At 43.2% G+C, this 22,591-nt stretch overlaps 1 protein-coding gene across 35 annotated transcripts in view; it reads left to right on the top strand.

Annotated features, from left to right (window-relative positions):
* Nucleotides 1-22,591, top strand: part of CD44 (CD44 molecule (Indian blood group)) — an 87,843-nt gene that overhangs the window by 37,720 nt on the left and 27,532 nt on the right. For 8 of the 35 annotated variants that reach the window (XM_059709667.1, XM_059709666.1, XM_059709669.1 and 5 more), the window contains exons 3-9: nucleotides 1,031-1,164; nucleotides 7,663-7,731; nucleotides 10,179-10,406; nucleotides 17,298-17,435; nucleotides 18,687-18,812; nucleotides 21,347-21,460; nucleotides 21,897-22,037. In XM_059709667.1, coding sequence (XP_059565650.1) covers nucleotides 1,031-1,164; nucleotides 7,663-7,731; nucleotides 10,179-10,406; nucleotides 17,298-17,435; nucleotides 18,687-18,812; nucleotides 21,347-21,460; nucleotides 21,897-22,037 — 950 coding nt within the window. The remainder of the gene's footprint in view (nucleotides 1-1,030; nucleotides 1,165-7,662; nucleotides 7,732-10,178; nucleotides 10,407-17,297; nucleotides 17,436-18,686; nucleotides 18,813-21,346; nucleotides 21,461-21,896; nucleotides 22,038-22,591) is intronic. The other 27 variants (XM_059709688.1, XM_059709693.1, XM_059709697.1 and 24 more) reach the window with 7 other exon arrangements.

The raw sequence follows: 22,591 nt of genomic DNA, 5'->3' as shown, positions 1-22,591 counted from the left end.
CTATTGTTGCTATCGTCAGGAGAGATTAAAAGGATCTAAGCTGTGCCTTAGCTTTGCATTTTTCAAAAAACCTACTGGATTTAGCTTCTCCTCTGCCTTTCCCCTGCCACCACCTCGTCCCTTGCAAATTTTTTGTTTGAGGCATTTATATTCAGGAGAAATTGTGCAGTGAGTAGCCACCGTGATGCTGATGGAAGAGGCTGGGTGCTGTATGTTTTATCTGAAAGGGTCTCCAGCTCCAACATGCTCCCAGAAATACCTTGGGGGAGGGGGATGCAGAGCCGTTTAAATGCTTCTCTGGCTGTGTTGCTTCTGGAAAATTCCTGAGCTAAATGAGGCATTGCTATCTACTGACTTAATCGCTGTTACTCCTATTTTAATGACGGTCAATTTACTTCCACCGGCAATGAAATTCTGCCTGGGATGCTCATGAGGTGAATCAATCGCTCATGTATCTGGCATATGAACAAACCTTCGTGTGGAGAGTAACGGAGTTTGGAATGAAGGGATCACAGGAAAAGGCGAGGCGGGGAGAGAAGCATGGGGATGGGAAATGAGGCAGATTTGACATTTGTGGGCTGAAGTGATCAGCCACCTAATTCTATCGTAAGGGAGCTGGTCATTTTATGCATTTTCTGAAAAAGTATGAAAGTCATGGGGAGCCACCGTGGATCCACATCATAAAGTGGTCATTCTTTTCTCTTCTGTGACTTGGACTTCCTTCTGCTTGTCTAAACTGACTTGACCACAACTTTTATTTGAAACTATTTTCTTTCACGAATCTCTTTAAGAAAAGAAAAGCTTTTATAGAGCCCTAAGTGAAATCACTTTGTTTCTATCAGCCTTGATCCCTCTCACGCTGCCTCTGCTGTTATTTTTGGATTTCACATAACTCACTGGCTGAAACCTTAAACATCCCTTCAGGGTGAGTTGAATGAAGCGTTGCGCTGCATGACATGTCATTTGATGGGATGGGATGAGATACCATCACAACCTCGCAGATGGATAACCGCTGCTGTTTCTTTTGCAGGTACGGGTTCATAGAAGGGCACGTGGTGATTCCCCGCATCCACCCCAACCCCATCTGTGCCGCAAACAACACTGGGGTGTACATCCTCACCTCCAACACCTCCCAGTACGACACGTACTGCTTCAATGCTTCAGGTTGGTTCCAAGTGGATTGTCTTCGTGTTTGGGGTCACTTTTGGCAGGCAAGCCCGTGGCAGCGTAGCCAAGAGTGATTGAAATCTGGCCTTACGTGGGGGTTCACGGAGCTTCCAGATGTTTAGGGAACATCTACAGCAGAGAGAAAATTCTTGTCTATAGGGTGCTTGCCTGCTAAGCTGGGGAGGCCAACAGTAAGCTAGTAAATATGAAATACCTTCTCTGAAGCTAGGGAGAGAGAAGAGCTGTAAAAAGGAAGGCAGAGCAAGAGGCTTCAGAGTGCTAGGGGAGCTTTCTTCCGAGAAGGTGGTCAGGGAAAGAGCCTCTGAGGAGAAGCCCTGCGTGAAATGCGGGAGGGAGCCACGAGCAGAGCGGGTAGCCGGTGCAAAGCCAGGCAGCGTGGGGAGCATCGTGGCCTGTTCCGGGAACAGCAGGGAGGCCAGGCGATCAGAGGAGAGAATGCCAAGGAATGAAGTCAGAGAGGGAAGCAGGCGCCAGATCACCTAAGGCCTTGTAGGCCACGGTTGAGAGTTTGGGTTTTGTTCTCAGTGTGATGGGAAGTCACTCAGGGTTTTGGATGGTGGGGTTACAGGAATCCAAGGACAGCATGGGAGTACAAAGCAACTGGCTTAGCTTAGAGGTATTGATCATATGTTGGGGCTGGAGAGAAGGTTGGGAGGACATACGGGTATGCCTTTGACCTTGTCGAGTGTCCCTACCTACCCAAGAGTTGGGGGCCTGACAACTAGAGAATAAGGAAACGACCTTAAGATGTGCATGCTGGGCTGCTGCCTAGGCCCCTCCCTGTCTAAGGGGCTTGCTTCCAACTACTGGCCTAAAAACACAAGTTTGCAAGTCTAATTCACAGGCCCCAGCAACACTAAAGGTTTCTTTGCATCATGAATCTTCAGGGTCTTTTGAGAAGGGTCAAACCCATAAATGTGAATGTTTTGAATGCTAACCATCAAATGTCTTCCTTCTCAAACTGAGCCTTCTGCTCCCCCAAAAGGTTTGAGGTTGTGTGAAGGGGATGATAAAGATACCAGGTAAACTTGACACTTCTACCTGGCGTGCCAGTTTTCCTTAAAGACAGGAAGGGCAGACTTCCTGTCTTTATTAGCTGGCAAGTGACTGAAGACATTTTCAGTATGAGACTAACACAGATATCCTATACTAATAAAAGAGAAAAATGGTAATTGGCGTACAACCGATACCTTTTTCATTGGCTAATCAGCGAGATATACAAATTAACTGTCAGCCAAGATGGCGGCTGGCAGCCAGGCAGCTGAGAATAGGAGGCTTGGTTGCCCCAGCGATGGAGAAAGTCAAGGATCCCCGCAGCTGCAGGGCTCTGAGCTCCTGAAGCAACAACTCCAAAAGATACAATGTTTCAATTATAGAAGCTAAAAGATGGCGGTTAATTTGCATACTCAGGCTCCAAGCAGAGCGAAGCCAAACAGCCCTGAAGCAGCAGGGCAGAGAGGCCTCAGGGCCTGGGATCAGCAGAGTCGAGAGGCCTCCCGGTCCCAGTGATCAGCGGATCCGAGAGGCCTCCCAGCCCAGGTGATCAGCGGAGTCGAGAGGCCTCCCGGCCCCGGTGATCAGCGGAGTCGAGAGGCCTCCCGGCCCCGGTGATCAGCGGAGCCGAGAGGCCCCCCGGCCCCCGGTGATCAGCAGAGCCGAGAGGCCTCCCGGGCCCCAGTGATCAGCGGATCCGAGAGGCCTCCCGGCCCCGGTGATCAGCGGAGCCGAGAGGCCCGGCCCTGGTGATCAGCGGAGTCCAGAGGCCTCCCGGCCCGGTGATCAGCAGAGTCCATAGGCCTCCCAGCCCCGGTGATCAGCGGAGTCCAGAGGCCTCCCGGCCCCGTGATCAGCGGAGTCGGAGGCCCCGCGATCAGCAGAGCAGAGAGGCCTCCGGGCCAGGGATCAGGGGAGCCGAGAGGCGTCCTGGCCCTGGGATCAGCGGAGCAGGGAGGCTTCCCAGCACCGGGATCAGTGTGACAGGGTGCGGAGCTCCAACCCTCTGATCGGCCCTGCTCTGTGCATGACAGGAGTGGCGCTGCAACCTCCCTATGGACCCTGCCTTGAGTGTGCCAGGGGGTGGTGCCCCAACCCCCCAATCAGCCCTACCCTGAGCATGACTGAGGGTGGCATCGCAACCTCCCAATCCGCCCTGCTCTGTGCATGACAGGAGGCGGGGCCCCAACTCCCCAATGGGCCCTGCTCTGAGCCCGACCAGGGGTTACACCTAGGATTAGGCCTGCCCTCTGCCACCCGGGAGCAGGCCTAAACCAGCAGGTCCTTATCTCCTGATGGGTCCCAGACTGTGAGAGGGCACAGGCCAGGCTGAGGGACCTCCTCTCCCAACCCCAAGTGCACAAATTTTTGTGCACCGGGCCTCTAGTTGTTAGATAATGACTTAGGGCATTATTTTTATGAGACAAGCACAGATTTTATATATGGTAGTAGAATATAAAATCTGCATGGCTTTTTAAGCTACAGTAGGGACATCAAAGAAATTGTGGGATTACATCAGTAGCTTTAGACTACACCATGCCACCCACTGTTGCATGAGCAGTAGGAATCAGAGTGAGAATTCTGAGGGGAAATCTAGAGTTTAGGAGAAAGAGAAATTACCAGGGCTGGTTAGTTGATATGGAGTGACCAAAAATATATACAGGTCACTAAACCTATGGAGGAACATTCAGAATCAGGAGAAAAATGTAGACTACTCCTCCCTGTCATATGAACAAAGAACATAAATGGCATTTGACCAAAAGGAGGCTAATCCAGCTGAGGGTACACAGTACATGGCCCATACCCAGGTCCCATACCCATACCCAGAATGTCCATTCTAATGACATGAGAATGAGAAAAACCCCATGCAAATAATGAGGAAATAGACACAGAGCCACATGTGGTCTAGCTAACTTATCTTAGTGCCAGAGCTCATGGGAGAGTTGGGAAGGCTGTGCTTTAGGTGAGGGGGGTGGCCCTATGGAAAAGGGCTAGCACCAGACTGCATACCTTAGAGCAGTGGTTCTCAACCTTCCTAATGCCGCGACCCTTTAATACAGTTCCTCATGTTGTGGTGACCCCCAACCATAAAATTATTTTCGTTACTACTTCATAACTATAATTTTGCTACTGTTATGCATCGTAATGTAAATATCTGATATGTAGGATGTATTTTCATTGTTACAAATTGAACATAATGAAAGCATAGTGATTAATCACAAAAACAATATGTAATTATATATGTGTTCTCCGGTGTTCTTAGGTGGCCCCTGTGAAAGGGTCGTTCGACCCCCCAAAGGGGTCGCGACCCACAGGTTGAGAACCACTGCCTTAGAGTGTCTCTGGGTTCTGCCTGCTCTGTCTCCCACTGAGCTGTGTTGAGTGAATGTCTGCAATAAATTATGCTGTTGCATATCCACATTGTCTCACTTGATTTACAAGTGGCTGTCACTTGCTGAAAAGAACCTTAATTCAAAAAGGTAGAAGCTCACCTTGTTTTATTGCCTGGAAATGAAGTCATCTAGGCAAGTTACTACGGAGACTTTTCTCCCGGTCCTTATTTTTGCCCAAGAGATTGGGCCTGTCCTCAGAGAAGTGAGTGAAGAGGACTGTTCACTTCCCTCCTCTCTGGGCTATGAAAAGTTGAGAAGTCCTGGGGGTGTACTGCATAGCAAAGTGGCTGTATTAAAGTCGTGAAATTCAGAGTGACATTTATCTTTTTCTCTTTTCCAAATTTACTCAATATGGGCAAGCTGCTTTTATAAGTTTTTCATGAAGTTTTTAAGTCTGTTGGTTGATTGGCTATGTGCACTCAGTCCTGTGCAGGGCAGAGTGGAATGAGAAAGAGCAGGGGACCATATTTCTTATCTTGAGAGTTAATCTTGTTGAAGCAACAAAGACAAAAAGTGAAGACGTTAAGAAGAATGTTTATCTAAAGATAAACTGCTTTCATTAAACTGTCTTGGCTGAGCGTCAGATGATGGGGATATTAAGTGAGCTACAGATCTTGATAACCTCTGCACAGTGTGACAGATCTCAGTGGAAAGATCCTTGCATCCAACTCAGCCTGAGAACTACCAGCAGGACCCAGTGCTGCGCTCCACGCCCCTCCCCCGGCAAACTGGTTGCAGGGACCAAAGCCAGCTCAATCTTAGCAGATAGCTTCTGCATGCTTACAATTTCAGCAATGTTTTTATAAAACACAGCCTGTGGTTTACAAATGAAAATAAGGCAGACCCTGCAAAGGCTTGGTGATTTTTATTGCCTCATCTGTCAGCGAGAAGGCCCAGCATGAGCCTGGTGGCTTCTGTGTAAACAACAGAGGACTCACTTGAATGAGTTAGTTGGCTTTGAATAAACTCTCTCGCTTTTGAAGGAGAAATTTAGGGAAGATTCTATATTTACTTGTTTATTCATTCACTCATTTATTGAACAAATATTTATTGGATACCTAGAATGTATCAGGCATTGAGGAAGGTATCTTTCTATCTGGGGCTGAGTGATGGGCTAGAATAGTTAACATTTCCTTGGCTGTTTTTGGTGCAGTGGAGGCAAGGTTTTGAGACCACCAGGAAGCTCATCTCAGTCTTTCTAACAAATCTTTAGGTTCAGTAAGACCCCTCCAGGCCTGTTTCTCCCAGCAACACAATGCTCATTAAACAGAATGAAAGGCCTTCTAATGAGGCCCTGCTGTCTGACACGGGAGCATGAATGTATTGATTGCACATTTGGGTCACCATCCTGCCAATGTGCCTGCCAGATTTGATGTTCTTCATAAGAGTTAAGGTGAATTGGAGCATGAAGGGGGTCCATTTGAACAAATGCTCTAATCATTTACAAAACTCTCTTAGAGTTTTTGACATCATGCCCCCTTCTATTACAACTTAACTCCTAGAAATTCCCAGTGTAACCTGCAGTTATGTTTGAATTTGGGGGGAGGAGGGTGTTCTTCCATTCCTGCCATTAAGAAGTCATAATCCAAGGTCAGATTCTGGGCCTGTATAATGTAACAATGTCAGAAGCATGTCACAGGTCAGGCCAGTTCTGGTGGTGTCCCCCTCCCCCCAGGCAGATTGGGTAGATGCTCTTCAACATCACCTAGATCGACTTTTTGCCCTGATTCTTAAATGAGGGATTTATTGGAAAAATATTTTGAAAACTATAAAAATCTAAAGAATGTTAATTATTATTGCCCTTCATGATCTTGTGAATTCCTCAAAAGCAGGGACAAGAACATTTTTTTTGGCTTCCTTTTTATTATGTGTTAAGTAAATACCTAAAATAATGAATACATGGACTGATTTATCTGGAGTTGCCTTTAATTTTTTCTCATGGCATTGCCATTCAGGGTTTATCTAAATGTTTTTTGACCTGTTTATATTTGCGGACTATTTGGGGGTTTCCATCTTAGGTGTGTTTACTAGAAGAATGGACTTTTTTTCCTTTTTCATTCATTCAGCAAATATTTGAGCCCCTCTCTGCCCAATAAATATCCTGGCCAAGACAGATAAGGTTCCCACTCATCTTGAGGAGCCTAAATATTCCTATGGAGGTGGGTGTGCAGCAGATGGTAGGGGTTGGGAGATGTGCCATGAGCAGTCATCGAGGAAAATGAGCGTGATAATTTTAGGTAGCGGTAGAGGAAGAAATGAGAGCAGACCATGTGTGATGGTAACAGGCATGGGGGAGTGTTGAGGGGCTAGTTTACATTGGATGGTGAGGAATGTACTTCCCAAGGAGGCAACTTTCTCTTTGAAGAGTCTCTCTTCTGAGAAATCTTTGAATCAGCCTTTGCAAGAAGGGCTTTTCCTAAAACTTGCTGCCCTTCAGTTTCACTATGAGGCCAAAGAAATAGGCAGGTAAAGGACATCCCTTATCTATGGGAAAAGATCTCCTAGGAACTGGGAAGCAACCGAACGCTGTTTTGTTCAACTTGTGTTTTTGTCTAATGTTACTATACCAAGTGGTGTATGGCAGGACACTTAAAATATTTGTGATAATAGCCTTCCTTGTGATAGCAATCTGCCTGCCTGCCTCCATTCACCCATCAATCCAACCAACCATCCATCCATCCATCCATCCATCCATCCATCCATCCATTCCTTTCTTCCTTGCTCTTTGCTGACAAGCAACGCTAACGTGTGCTTCATGAGAGAAAGACCATGCCTATCTTATTCATCGTTGTACCCCCAGCCTTCCACAATGCCTGATATAGAACATTTGTATCTGTTAATGAATGAATTTGTTGGGATGGGAAGAATAACAAGTGAGCTTCCAAAAGAATGTGTAAAGCAAAATAAAAATGAAAAATGCATCACAAAGGCCAGAGAAGTTCCCAGGAGACTTAAGCAAATTTCAGAAAAGGAAAATATTTGTGATAAGTTATAATGAAACTCCATCCTAATTAACTAAAAGAAATGGGAATTGATTTTGCTCATACTTTTTGGAGTTCTCATGCCTTTTTTCTTTTTTACCTCATAGCACCGCAAGGAGAAGATTGTACCGCAATCACAAACCTGACCAATGCCTTTGACGGAGAGGTATCCATAAGTATGTATCTCTTCTAACTTTGGTTGCCTTTCCTTGTTCTTGGGAAAGGGATCAAGTGCATTTTCAATGTTTTATATTTGACTAGAATAGCAGTCATTTCCCTAAGGCTTCTTCCTTCCTCTTTTTCTTCGACGGCTTAAAATTTCTATCTGGTTTACCCAATGCACTGTTTCTCAAGCTTCAGTCATTTGAAAACCACTCTCACTTTTTTTGGGCACTTCTATGTTCACAGCACTATTATTGATTTTTGTTGTTTGTTTTTTCATTTAATTGACCCATTCTTTTCTACTTAGAATGATTAAACACACACACACACACACACACACACACACACACACACACACACACACACACACACACACTGCAAATGAAAGTCCAGCATCCCTGGACATCATTAGAAGGTACCCTTAAAAATAAATTTTAATGTGGGGGAAATTAAATAATGTTCTTAAATTCTAGCAGCTGAAGGCTCCGAGCTGTGTTTTCTCTCACAGAGGGGGAGTATTAAGAGGTAGGATAGGGACATTCTAGCCCCCACGATTTTGTGTTTGATTTAACTGGAGTATTGAGAGATAATTATAAAGGGTATAAACTTCCTGATATGTGATTCAACATTATTTGAAGTGATCCCCAGATGTAGACATCTGGCACTGTAGAAAACAGTGTCCCAGAAAAACTTTCAAAGAGGTCAACTTATTATCTCTGATCTTATTGCCTCTGAACCTCACTTCTTGAGAAGTATGACAGTGCTGAGGAGGCCTGATGTCTGCCTGCTAAGAGCCAGACCTCTCCGTGTGCCTAGGAATAGTGGTGACAGTGGCAGGGGGGCAAGAATCTTCCTGGACCACACAAATCCAGCCCCCCACTGTTACGGAGGGATTTGTCCCTGGCCTGTGCCTTGCACTAGGAAGTGGAGGCCTGCGGTGTGAGATGTGCTGTCTCAGTCATGCCTGGTGTGGAATCCCAGTACCTTACTACCTGGGCGGACTTAGAGGAGTGACTTACTCTTTCTGAGCCTCCATTTCTCATCTGGGTAATAAAACAACATATGTGACTTTTCCCCCTGAGAATTAAGAGAAAGCATATGTCTAAGGCATGCCTGGTCCATAGTAGATGCTCAATAAATGTCCCACTTCCTTGGTCCCCACAGATGTCTTCTGAAGTCCAGACCTGTGCAACTTTGGTCATATTTCCTTATCAGATTCTCATCTGCAGAGATTATCAGGGTGACTGAGACTTTGGAATGTTTTTATTTATTTTTTTTTTTATTTTTATTTTTTTAAATATATATTTTATTGATTTTCTACAGAGAGGAAGGGAGAGAGATAGAAACATCGATGAGAGAGAATCATCAATCAGCTGCCTCCTGCACATCTCCCACTGGGGATATGCCCGCAACCCAGGCACACGCCCCCGACCGGAATCGAACCCGGGACCTCCCAGTCCGCAAGCCGACGCTCTATCCACCGAGCCAAACCGGTTTCGGCGAATGTTTTTAAATTTACATTTTATGAATAGTTCCACTTGGGCAAGCTAGATATGTGGACAAAAGGAATCTTCAGTCCTTCCAGTGCAATACAGCAGGAAATAACTTCAGATAAATGCACACTCGGGCAGTCAGTGGCCCGGGTTTGAAGGCGGCAAATACTTTCAGGGAAGAACAATGAATGAATTCATCCTTGCGCTTCCTCCTCCTGTCCGTTCTAGTCATTTTCTTGTTCAAACCAACGATTTTGATCTTAATATACATCTGTGCTTCCTAATTTCAAGGTTGAATTTCATTGAGGATGACAGAGGCTTTGTCAGTACTCAAGCATGATCATTTCTGATCCAGGAGTAGGGATTCACTTAAACTGACAAAATTGGACCCTTAGGAAGAAAATCTAATTTTTGTGTGAGTTTGCAAGTATATATTCCCCGCTGATGCTAATAGCCTCTGTGTCTCCTCCCTCTTATCCTCTCTGGAAATCGGTGGAACTAATAGCACAAGGTTGACATGTGCTTGAGAAGGGCAATAGGACCCAGGCAGGAGACTTATCACTTATTGAGCACCAACTATATTTTGAATACTGTGCAAGCGCTTTACACACAATATTACATTATGCTCATAACGGAATGACAAAACTGAAGCTCAGAGAGGTACCTACCTTGCCCGGAGCCACACAACACTGGAATCCCAACACTGGAATCCCAACACGGCAACTCCCAAACACAATCTCTTTTCCCTCTCCAGTTTCCAGGTGCGAGAGTGGTCAGGGGAGTGTGCACTCTTCTCAATGCTTCAGCCACACATCCCCCCACTAGACAGGTGGTTTAGGTGTTGCTTTTCCTAATAAAAAAGAAAAGTAGCTTTACAGTCACCATCTTAGGTGATAATTCACAGTCTTTTCTATACTCAGAAAGTGTCAGCTGTCACCTTCTTAAAGAGCCTTCTCTCTCTCCCCCAGGTATTGTTAACCGGGATGGTACCCGCTACACCCAGAAGGGCGAATACAGAACTAACCCTGCTGACATCAACAACACTACTGCTGACTATGACACCAGCAGTGGGTCCTACAGTGAAAGAAGCACTCCAGAAAGTTACATCATCCACACCCACTTTCCGACTGCTCACCCGACCCAAGACCAAGACAGTCCTGGAGTGTCCTACTACCCGGAGGAGACCCCCGACACCAGTAAGGACAGCGAATCACTGGGCTTCCCACGAGTGATTCATTTGCAAAACCATCTCGGTCCTTCTTGAGTGATATGCACTCACACGCAGCGTGTCTCCTGTCTGGAAGCTGGTGACGGCGTTTGGGGAGGTGGGCTGTGCAGGCTTTCAGTGCCGTGTGTGCACTGACTGCTACTGCCAACATAGTCTCTTTTTTTTTTTCCACCTGCAACTCTGTGTTTCTTACCGTGGGATACGAAGCGCCATGTCAAAAGTTTTCTTTTAGAACTTTCCTTATTCTCTTGTCCCAGCGATAGGGTGACATCAAGCCTGATACAGAAGTGGTTCTCAGTTTTGCATGTTTCCCGCTGGTTCTTACCCACCTCTGGGTGAGACTTTCCTAAGCGGGGCTCTCACGGCAGGTGCATACAAGCCATTGGCTCCTTTCTGTTTCTCTTAACTTCATCTTTTTTCTATTTTAACCTGATTTATACTCATGTTGTTGACTATAGAATACTCAGTCATATTCATCACCCAGGATTTCTGAACAACTTCTTTGTTTTTTGGTCTAGGGCAGTGGTCAGCAAACTGCGGCTCGCGAGCCACATGCGACTCTTTGGCCCCTTGAGTGTAGCTCTTCCACAAAATACCGACTTCTGCACATGGGCCACAAAGTTTCAATGGCAATGTACGTGTTTGCCCGCACGTGGTATTTTGTGGAAGAGCCACACTCAAGGGGCCAAAGAGCCACAGTTTGCCGACCACGGGTCTAGGGAAACAAAGCTGGAGGAGTTATCTGATCACATGAAATCTGCTTAGGAGTTTTATATGCCAGCTGTAGGGGAAGGCTCCTGGTTTGCAAGGGTCATTCATTACCTTGGGGCAGGGAGGGTGGGAATATGGAAGCAGTGCCTTCGAGGTCTCTGGGTTTGGGCCCCTTGTGCTTCCGCTTGCATTGGGAAGCATTTACATCTCCCTCTGGTCTCTTCCTTCACTTCCCTCTTGGCTTTGCCCCCAGGGTTTGTTTTAAAACATGCTTCCGGAGTGGCTGTGTTCCTTCCGTGGAAGATTATTCAAACTCAGGCAGGGCGTCTCCTCTTGAGTCGCTTTCCTAGTATGGTGTGGATTTGCTCTTTTCCTGGCGAAGGCTCATGAGGGGTGGAACTCTGCTCTCCAAAGAATGAGGCAGAGATTTACTGGGCTGTGAATGCTGGAGACGAGACTGGACCCTTTCCATACCATGTCACCCAGAAGCCAGGAAACCTCCAAAGCCCCGTGAGTCAATGTACGGTTACTTGCTCAGCCGTGGATTAAATTTCTATTAGCAGCTTGCTGAGTGAGTGGTGCACGTAGGTTTGGGGTCCTGGTCGTCTTCTGCAGATTCTTTGAAGCATTTCAAAAAGCAGGCACTTGCAAATTGCCCATGTTTTCCCAGAATATTGGCTCTCTGGAGCCAGCTGTTTGTCACTCCTTGTTTGTAGTCCCACAGACAACCTTTCTTAAGAGAAACTTTTGCAGACCAAGCTGGCCGTGCTGCTGGCTACTTGGTGCTCCTTGATTTCCCTGCCCTTAAAGTAGCCCTGCTGAAGGTGCTTATCATCACACTCTCATCTTGTCAGATGCTGGCAGACAGCAGTTACTGGTCTCAGCAGGAGGCAGGTCATGTTTATACCCTAAACTTCCATTTCCCAAAGAAGAAAATCCTGACAAACTATATCTAGTGGGAACTAGATGAAGTTAACATTCCAGTTGCTAGTAACTATCTAAAATAGGGAGTAGTTCACCTGTGCTTTAAGGTAGCCAGTCAGCACATTTAAGAAACATTCATAGCTCGTCTGTTAGTACTTTTTCTGCCTGTTAGTCAGCAAATATTGAATATCTATTATGTAATGGGCTTATTCGAATGCTTAGGAGCCAGTAGGCAATATTCTTAGAGAGTGCTATAGAAGGAAGTAAGGGTTATTAGTAAGCTAGTTATTCATTCAACCAGTACTTGAGGTCTTCTCTGTGCCAGACGCTGCCCTCACTCCTGAGGACTCTGAGATGGACCTACTTTCATGGGGCTTATCCACTGTTCAGAAAGCAAGGAAGGAGTGTGCTCTGTTTTGCTGAAACATAATTCAGGATTTGTGTTGAGAAGAGAATTGTGCTTTCTTCTTTCCAGAGCACTTAGCTAAGTTTCTTTTAGTAGTTAAGGAAGAGAGGGAGAGAGACTCACTTGTCCACTAGAGTTAGTTCAGGGCTAACCCCAGAGTGACTGAAATGCTATAGGATTCAGGGAGAAACTTGAAAGTAGCATATAACAAACTAGAAAAATTAGCAGTGGTGAGTTCCTAGATACACCACATTTTTTAAGCCCAGTGAGGAAAACGTCATGACTGTTGGATTGAGAGTTGGAACTTGGTGAGAGGGAGTGATTGCGAATCCTCCCTAATGCGTGCAGGAGGGCAGAGGTCAAGAGGAGGGTTGGCTGAGTACCTAGAATTGCTCTTTGGCTTGGCTGGCTCATCCCTTCCTTAAGGGTCCTTAGTGGGTGGGCAGTAGGGACAGCCAATAAGAACAGCCATCTGGGTAGGTTTTGATTGCCAGCAGCCCTTCTACTGTAAGTGTTATTTTTGGAAGAGCCCTCCTGGAGGCATGTCATCAGCTCCTTTCCTATCTGTGATCTGGAATTCTTTGGAATCCAGAAACCTATACTCATTCAGGAAACCAACTCCTAAATAGGAGCACTCTATTTCCTTGTTTTCTGGGTGTCAAAGAATGTTTTTGAGATATATATATATAATTTTTGGTCTGGCATGGCTTACTTGGGTGGGGGGGAAAATTGGAAACTCTGCTAGCTAGGCAGTAGCTCTTTCCTTTTCCCCCAAATCTCTTATAACTCCTTTCAGGAAGAAAAAAAATAATGCCAATTTCTATATTGCTCCTGTCTATTTACTTCCTGTTGGCCTCTTCTTGGTGTAGGGCAGTGGCCGGCAAACTGCGGCTCGTGAGCCACATGCGGCTATTTGGCCCCTTGAGTGTGGCTCTTCCACAAAATACTGACTTCTGCACATGGGCCACAAAGTTTCAATCGCACTGTACATGAGCGCCCGCACGTGGTATTTTGTGGAAGAGCCACACTCAAGGGGCCAAAGAGCCGCATGTGGCTCGCGAGCCGCAGTTTGCCGACCACTGGTATAGGGTGAGGGTAGCATGAGTTATGCATCTTTATTTAGTTTCTGAGGTGAGAATGGGATGTCTGCAAATTTTTTAGGGAATGCCTTGGTTTATCTCAGGGCATCATTGGTGAAATTGGCTCCTATCTCTCTACTCTTTATTCTGAGCAAATGTGTCCTTGGTAGCATAGAATATATTGTGCAGGTGGTTGACATTTGGCCTGTATACAGTCAAAGTTTTTAACCAGGAATTCATTGACTGCCAGTAGAGCCAATGACAGCCATACAGTATACAACACCACCTGAAATAATATGCAAAAATTTTAGAATGTGTATGTGCAGGATCAGTTTTTTAAAGGAAAAAAAGTCATAGCTTTTATCAGATTTTCACAAGTGGTTTAGATGTTTATTCTGGTGCTATTTGACATTCTTCATCTATAGGGAAATGTTTTGGAGTCAGTCCAACTTGAGAGTCAAATGAGATATTTCAAATTGTAAAATATTACCAATTATCCTTTCTCTAATTTGAACAGAGTCCAGAATTTTTTTTTAACTTGAGAAAGTTTGTTTTTCCTTTCTGGAAAGACATTCTGAATTAGAATTAAAAGTTACAGAAAGTGATGGACGGATGCTTGAGATCTGATTTCAACACGTTGAACACATACCCTGTGCAAAGTTCCTGCTTGACTTACATAAAGTATAAAGCTTGACTTGAGGTTAATGAGTGTCAGTAGAGCTTTCAAATGCCAGTTGTCATCACGAGCTACCTGGGTAAAATGATAGACCCAAAAGGGGGTGCACCTCTTAAGACACTCCAAAAATAGATGAATAAAAGCAACTTTATGAAATTCTGTGTTGAAGATCTTTAGTGCATAGCTGAATCACCCAGTCAAGTATGTATAAAAATCTCTTTCCATCATAGGTTATTAAGTTGCTACTTGATTTCTCCCTGAGCCTGTATTCAGGGGATTCCATTTGAAGAATGAGTAGCACTGAATTGATACCTATAGAGAATTTGCATTTCCGACGTTATCCTAAGACTAGAGGCCCAATGCATGAATTCGTGCACCGGTGGGGTCCCTTCGCCTGGCCTGCAGGATTGGGCCGAAACCGGCTCCCTGACATCCTCTGAGGGGTCCCGGATTGCGAGAGGGCACAGGCCAGGCTGAGGGACCCCACTGGTGCATGGTCGGGGCCGGGGAAGGATGCGGGAGGTTGGCCAGCCAGGGAGGGACTGCGGGAGGGCTCCAGGCCGGACCCCAGCAGCAAGCTAACCTACTGGTCGGAGTGTCTGCCCCCTGGTGCACGTCATAGTGAGCGGTTGAGCGGCCTTAGTATATCATTAGCGTATTATGCTTTGATTGGTTGAACGGCCGATCAGAAACTTAGCATATTAGGCTTTTAATATATAGGATTCCAGGAGACTTTAGGAGAGTGGAAATGTAAAACCAGGCCTCAATCCTTCTTTTCTAATCTTCATTCTATAGTAGATACAGACATTATGTATAGACAGAACTAAGAGTAAAGGCTTTGTAGAAAGACCTCACTAAACGATGTTTTCATGATTGATTCAATTACTTCCACTGTGCACTCAAACAGCCATGCAGCAGCTCAGGAGCACATTGATTAGATATGGTCTTGGTTTGATAATTCACAGCCTGAGACTCAGGATCAAACAACAGCAACAACAGGTAAGCTATTATGCCTTCTGCTTATTTGTTGTCCTGATGCCAAGTATTTCAGTGTTGAGGAAAAGGACATCCGTTATCATTTTCTGCTGATGCTCCGTCGTGATTGTTAGTGAGAGCAGGGTCTGGTACCATCTCATTTATGAGTCTGGGATACTATCCGATACTCCTAATCAACATGCCAAATAATCAGAATTATTGTTTCTCTAGGGGCTTCCCTTAAAAGAATTCTTCAAAGCAAGCACTCTAGAAAAAAAGCCTATCAGAAAATGCATACTCCTACTTTCTGCTAATTATCACAGTCAATAATCATAGAGGAAAATCTTGATTTTCAGATGGAACGTGTAGGCCTGAGATAATTATGTGGACATCTAAAACCTCAACTGCAAAGTGCAGGAAGTGACCTGTTGCTTTACATCAGAATCTAGGCCTCTAACAAGCTCCCTGGATCTTTGACTGTTAACCCTGTGCTCCTGCAAAGTATTTTGACCTGAGAGCTTTTGTGGGAAAAGATTCAAAGACTATAATAATGGGAGATTACAAGCATGTCTACATTTATTAACTTTCGTTGATGGAGGATTAGGTCATATTTCAAAATAATTAGGTATTCTTTCTACAGAAGGAGAGTAATCAAAATGGTCCTTTACATTTGCTTAGCTGTTAAGACACTGAATAAACTATATCCATTATTTTGACAAATGCTCAAGTAAGGAAAATAGTGCCAATGTTATGACTGCATATCATAGTGATTAAGATAATGCTGGAGAGAGGGGCTGGTGGGGGCGGGGGAGGAGGAAGATAGATATTGCAGAGTAAAGAATATTCTAATTTTAAATGTTTGAAATGTTTATCTTCATAGGGTAAACACTGTGAAGGCAATAGTCTTATCAATGTTTCACCCTCGGGTCATTTCTGGACTTTCTTGATAGCTGAAAAATGGAATCTAATTCACCTTACCTTTGTATTTGGGAATTTAATGATGGTGTCAGTCTCTCTGCTTGAACTTTTTTCAGTTTGTCCTCATTATCTAATGTTCTCCTGCTGCACGTCATGATTACAGAAATGGCAGTCTTTAATCGTTTTCAAGTCATGATTCTTGCTTCTGGTCTTGTTAGTGAGATCATTGGGTTACTTCATCTCTGTCTTTCCTGATTGATTTTCCTCTTTTCAAAATTGGAACTCAAAATGTCCTGCTCTGTTGTGCAAAATATAGTGTCAATATAAAACGTGACCATGGCAAGATTGCTAGAGGATTTGGACTCTAAATGGAAAAAGCAGAAAGGCATTTTCCCCCCCATTTTTCACTTCTTGTGTCATCCTTCTGTGTATTTGGGATTATGTGTCTGGAATTGCTCACAGATATATCATATCCCAAATTCTTGGAGAATGATATTGCTTGGCCAAGATAGAATGTGCAGCAGATGAAGGGCTAAGATGAAGAGCTGGGTTTTAGAATCATAGATGCTCAGATTTGGAGATCTTAAATGGTCTAGTTCCATCAAAACGTCTAATCATTTAATCTCTCACACAACTTTCCTCCTAAGTGATCTTTCTGATGATGGGGCACATCATTCTTCATGAAGAAGCTCATTGTTGGGAAGTTCAGATTATTAACTTTTTAAAATTCAACATTTGGAGGAATAGTCATCGCCCCAATATTCTCACCACAGGCCCAAATTTAGACTTTTGGGAGCACAGACAAAAAATTTAATTCCTTTTTTACATTATAGCCTTTCAAAATTCCAAGACAGCTTTCATGCTCCTCTTGAGACTTCTCTGTTGTTTAGTTTTCTGACTTCACACAAGTCAACATCTGTACAGCACAGTTTTTTCATCTTTGAGATGAGCAGCATGAATTAGATGAATTTAGGGTCCTTCTATCTCTGACATCCTATGAACTCCAATTTGGGCCTCTGAAATAAATGGAACTTCTGTGCTTTTTTCCTTTCTTTTCTCCATCTATATCAAGTGTAGATAATTCTCTTGAGTAGAAAAAGAGTAAAAGCATATGCAATGCTATTTCTTAGGAACTGATAATTAACCTTTCAGCAATCCATTCAATTATAGCTGCAACAGCTTTGATGAGCACTAGTGGTACAACTCCCAAAACTACAACCAAGAGGCGAGAAGCTGAGGATTGGTTTTCATGGTTGTTTCAACCATCAGAGTCTAAGAACTATCTTCACACAACAACAGTAATGGCTGGTAATGCGTTATTATTATCTCGTTTCATAGGTTTTCTTGACAGTCTTCAATAATTCTCGTTGACTTTGGGGATACTGTCAAAGTCTACAGTCCATTCTGGTTTCATAAATGTTTTCAATGATGTTAGAAGGATCATGAGCTCTGAGATCTATGTGTTTGATTTTATAGCACTATTAAGCACATTTCTTCTTTCCACTCTATAGAATTAAGATAGCCCAGGAGGAGGCTAATAAGGGGATTGTGAAAAGGAGCCAGGTATTTCTTGATGACAGACAAAATTTTGACTCTGAATGGTATTCTACAATGATTAAAGTCATTTGACATTTTTTACTTTTCAGGAGGAAAAATACAATAGCCTAGCTAGAGCTAACAAAATATAGCAAATTTTGATCAGTGGAACTATTCTTGGGGTAGATACTAACAAATGAAAAGACAAATGTTCATTCCAAAAAGATAGTGTGAATCTGATTCAAAATGTAGGAAACCCTTTGTGTAAAGAGACGTCTTCTGCAGTAACCATGGATAAGAGGTGGAGGGTTTCCGTCTTTCTTGTGATTGCTTCCAAAAGGAGAAGAGGGAGATTTCTCCAAATCTTGGCTACAGTCTGTCCACTTTAGACGATCAGAAGGGTTGACTAACAAATGCTAGCTATGACTTCTCTTAATTAACTGACTTTTCCATCCCTGTATGCTAAAGTATTGTTGGGACTGCAGTGTAGCTTTCATTTGCCTTTACAGTACACTGATATGATGCTAGAGAAGATAAAAAATGAATTAGCAAATTGTGAATACAACTATGGGATTTTAGAAAAGACTGATGTATTTAGAGTCCTAGGGTTTTTGAAAGTAGCTTGACAAAGCAAATAGGCACATGTGAAACGTTTCCATTCTATTCTGGGAGTCCTGGCTTTAATGACATGTGCTTCATAAGTTAATAAGTGTCTCTATAAGCACGAGGGAGTGTTTATTGGCCTTTCATTTCTTTTACTTCTTTGGTTGGGTTGTGTCTATATTTATTCTTTAACTTCTTAAAGAGAATGTCCAGTTGTAAAGATAATAGAAATTTGTTTTTAGATCTATAGTTTAGCTTCAGAGACCAAGATATGATCATTTAGGGGTATATGCGCCAAATCTTTCACTTTCTTCTTATAATCTTGGGAATTCCATCGTACATTCTGTGCCTGATTTTCTTCCTTTGTCAAGTGGGTTACTTGGCATCCAGCTCAGCTACTAATGCAAATCACCACAACAGGTACGGATTCAAATATCATCTCAGCAGGCTGGAAGCCAACTGAAGAAAATGAAGATGAAAGAGACAAACACCCCATTCATTCTGGATCAGGCATTGATGATGATGAAGATTTTATCTCCAGCACCAGTAAGGATAATCAATTACAGTAGAACCATTTATGCAAGGCTTACCAATTAATCTGAGTGATACCCAATAGTATCTCTTTTGGGAAACAGTTAATATGAACAATGAGCATAAGCCTATGACCACACCTTGGTTATACCTTGATGAGATTTTAAAGGAAGAAATAGATTTTTTTAATGGAAGCCAAACTGTATTTGGAGGAGAAATGGGAAAAACATGTTTTATAAAATTCCTAGTGCCTCATGTTCTTCCTGGTTTATTTATGTGGTCTGATGCTACAGATTTTTTTTTTTTGAACTATTGAACTTTGTCAGAAAATGGCACAGTAAAATATTACAATAAATATTCATTGTGTAGTCACTGTGCTAGGTGCTGGTAACACAAATATGAAAAAAGCCAGAGCTCTTGCCTTCAAGGAACTTATGGTCTTTTGAAGCGATGGACTTGAGAATGTGATTGGAAGGATAGTAAATCAAAGTTGTAGATGATCCTAAATTGAAGACTTAGAAAGACCTAGAAAGGCTTAAACAATGGGAACTAGAACTCAAGAATTGTCTTAGTTAAGCAAAACCTGGTTGAGGTCAAGGGAATAAATCCAAAGCTTTAACAAACAAATTGGGCACCAATATAACAGAAAGACGTTGAAGCAAAGGACACATGTCAGCTGAGCTTTAACAAAACAGTGCCAATTATTAAGAACAAGTAGTAAAACCACTGCATAATAGTATTCAACTTTGTGACAACTATAAAACTTTTTGAGAAAAGAGATGGAATTGAGCTGAAAAATATCCTTTAAAAATACAATGATTGGTCTAATATTCTGTCAGAGGACTGAGTTTTCTATTCAGACCTGTAATGATCTAGGATATTGCCGAACAGACATGAGAATCCTGGACCAGATTTCCTAACAGCTCTGCTTTTCCTTAGAGAAAGTGTCCATTTAGGGTGCCACATGAGCTGTTTTGGGTTCTGTCCATTCTAATCTGAGAGTATCATCTCCAAATGGACAGCACTCAGGGAGGGAGAGATCCTCCCCCCCACCTCAAAATAGCTTAGGCCTTAAAAGCATCTAAACATATTGCACTGTTAGAATAAAAACTTGAGATAAACTAAATGCATTATGGTATACTCCTTAGCCTGGACACCTCTGCAGAGGTTAGTCTATGAGACAAAGAAACTCTTTCTCCAAGAAGAAAGCCAAATAACCAGAAACACTGGAGCTTTATTATTACCCTGACTCCTGAGGGCCACCAACAAAGAGATGATCTTGAAACATGAGAAACTAAACACTTTTTGGTTGGCAATCCAAACAGATGGACCTAAAAATAAATTGTATGATCACATCCCAGAGGAAAACTTCCCTTGATATTTTTCATCTTTGTGGTATATTTTCCAGTTTCATTTCACTTTTCTGCTTGGCACCTGTGCACATAATTCAACAGGATGCCTCTCTCTTCTGTAAGGGTGTGAAAACTGCCACTTCTTCCATACGTATTGCGAATGTGGTCAATGATACTAAACCTGATTTTCTTAACTTGTGAAATAGAGATGATAGTAGTATAGTTCTGAAAAGAGTTTTGTATTATTTGGGTATCAGTATAAAGTTTGAAAGAACAGGATGGATTTGCCAATAACCTTTCCACAAAAGACATTGATTTTGATTTTGTTATAATCCTTCTGTCGGATGTGTCTCCTATTCTAGCCCTATCATCTGGGTGACAGTATCTGAGCACTTGTGGATATATGACTCTTTCTTTTTTTTCTCCTGCGGAGCTGCTGTGATGGTGGTGGTTGGTTCCCTTTGGTGTTTTCCTACTGAATCTATTCGTCTTGTTCTCTGCTCCCCCCGTCATCTCCTCCCCCCGCTCCCCCACCAATGGCTGTGAATGGCTTGCTGGTTAAATGCTTTGTATTTGATGAGCATATCATAGGTGTTTGATAAATATTCAGAAGTGTATAGCTAAATCATATGGCTGCTATGGGTAGATGATCTTTCTTAGAATCACCTATAGGAAAGTTCTGGATGCCCAGAGTATTTCTTTCCCCACCAAAACTAGAAATGAAATAAAGTGATCATCATGGTATAACTTCCAGGTACCTACCTCTTCATCCTGAGGATCTATATGTAGTGCGCTTGCCAGTGATACAAATTCCTTGGGCTTTCAAATGTAAAGGGACATTACCGACTGCATGGATGGGCAACGCTCTGCCGGTCTTTGGTTATCCTCGGTGGAGGGCTGGTGTTTCCAAAGCTTTCTTTTTCCTGCTGCAGCTTCTTTGGCTGCTTTCTCCAGAAGATCTCATGTTCTGGCCCCAAAGTATTCTATGACAGAATGCAAAGGACACTGAGATGCTTAACAATATGGCTGGACCAAGCCGAAGGCACTCTCTGCTTTCCTTCCATTTCCACTCAACCATCTATACAAACTGGTATAGATGATTCACTGGACAGACCAAAGAAGGGGGGAAAGTGCAAAACAGGTGGTGAAGGCTCAAGAAATACCATCTTCCTAATAACTTCATCATCATTGCCACAGTTTCAGCCACACCACAGGCTTCTGACCACTCAACCCAGAACCGGAATGGGAGCCAGTGGAGCCCAGGCTTTCTAAACCCAGAAGTATCACTTCAGACAACCACAAGGATGACTGGTAATGGGATATGCGTTCTTAATTAAAGATATTTTCTCCCTCAAAGTCTATGATGCTGCAAAGGTCAATTGACAGGACACAGTGGGAAATATAGTTAATATCTCATCACAAATTCTTAGAGAACTTTCATGACGATGCTCAATTCAACTTAGGGGTCATTTGTCAATCATACCATCTGGGCACAAGATATTTTATGTTGCTCCATTATAAGAATGAATACATTAAAATGGTTTATGGTGTTGCCCTTGAGAAAGTGGTTATGGTGGAATAAGAAGTCATCATTAAGAAATTCCGTGCCCAATGGTTTCTTTCCTTGCAAGAGATTAGTGAAGTCACTCAGAAGTATTGATAGTAGATGCTCAGGCATTGAACTCTTAAATATAATGTACTTTAATGGGAGAACAGAACCATCAATTTGGTTGATAAAAATTTACAGTGTATATAAACATCATCACAACAGATGTGGACAGAAGTGGCACCAGTGATTATGGAGAAAACTGGACCCAGGAGGCACAGTCTCCTCTCACTCACCATGAGCATCATGACGAAGCGGCGACCCAGCATTCTACAAGCACAAGTAAGAAGGATGGTGGTCAGCAGTTCTGGGTGAGATGAGCCAGTGAAGTCATTCCAAAGAATAGGGAAGACTATTTTTAGACATGGCCACATCTTCTATTTCCACACAGTACATTTTTTTAAATCCCCAGAGCATGAAGAGCTGTCAAATCTGCACACCAGTCTTAGAAATTGGAAGAAAAATGCTAACTTGCCAGGTTGCCCCAAAAGACAACATACTTAAAAAGTGAAACTTGAAAAATATCTGAGATGAGATTTTTGTGTCAAAGATTCGTAGAGGTTCCGGTTGGGTGACTTGTATGTGTTTATGAAAATTTATAGTGAAGAGTGTATTCTGTTGGTGCTTAGTAGTGGGGCCTTGAAAGAAAGCTTGACTGGTGCCATGATCTTTGGAATCCTATTTTCTATGAAGTCTCTTACAAATGCAGTGTCTTCTTCACATTCTCTTCCTCACTGCATTATAGAAAGGCATCCCTGTACTCCTTGGAGGAGAGTTAATAGCTCAGATGGTCTATATATGAAAACTATGCCTGTTCTTTCTCTGTCTTTAAGCCC

This window comes from Myotis daubentonii, chromosome 9 (assembly GCF_963259705.1).
Source record: "Myotis daubentonii chromosome 9, mMyoDau2.1, whole genome shotgun sequence".
NCBI lineage: Eukaryota > Metazoa > Chordata > Mammalia > Chiroptera > Vespertilionidae > Myotis > Myotis daubentonii.
The sequence above is the reverse complement of the archived record's forward strand: the minus strand, read 5'-3'. Positions and strand labels throughout refer to the sequence as shown.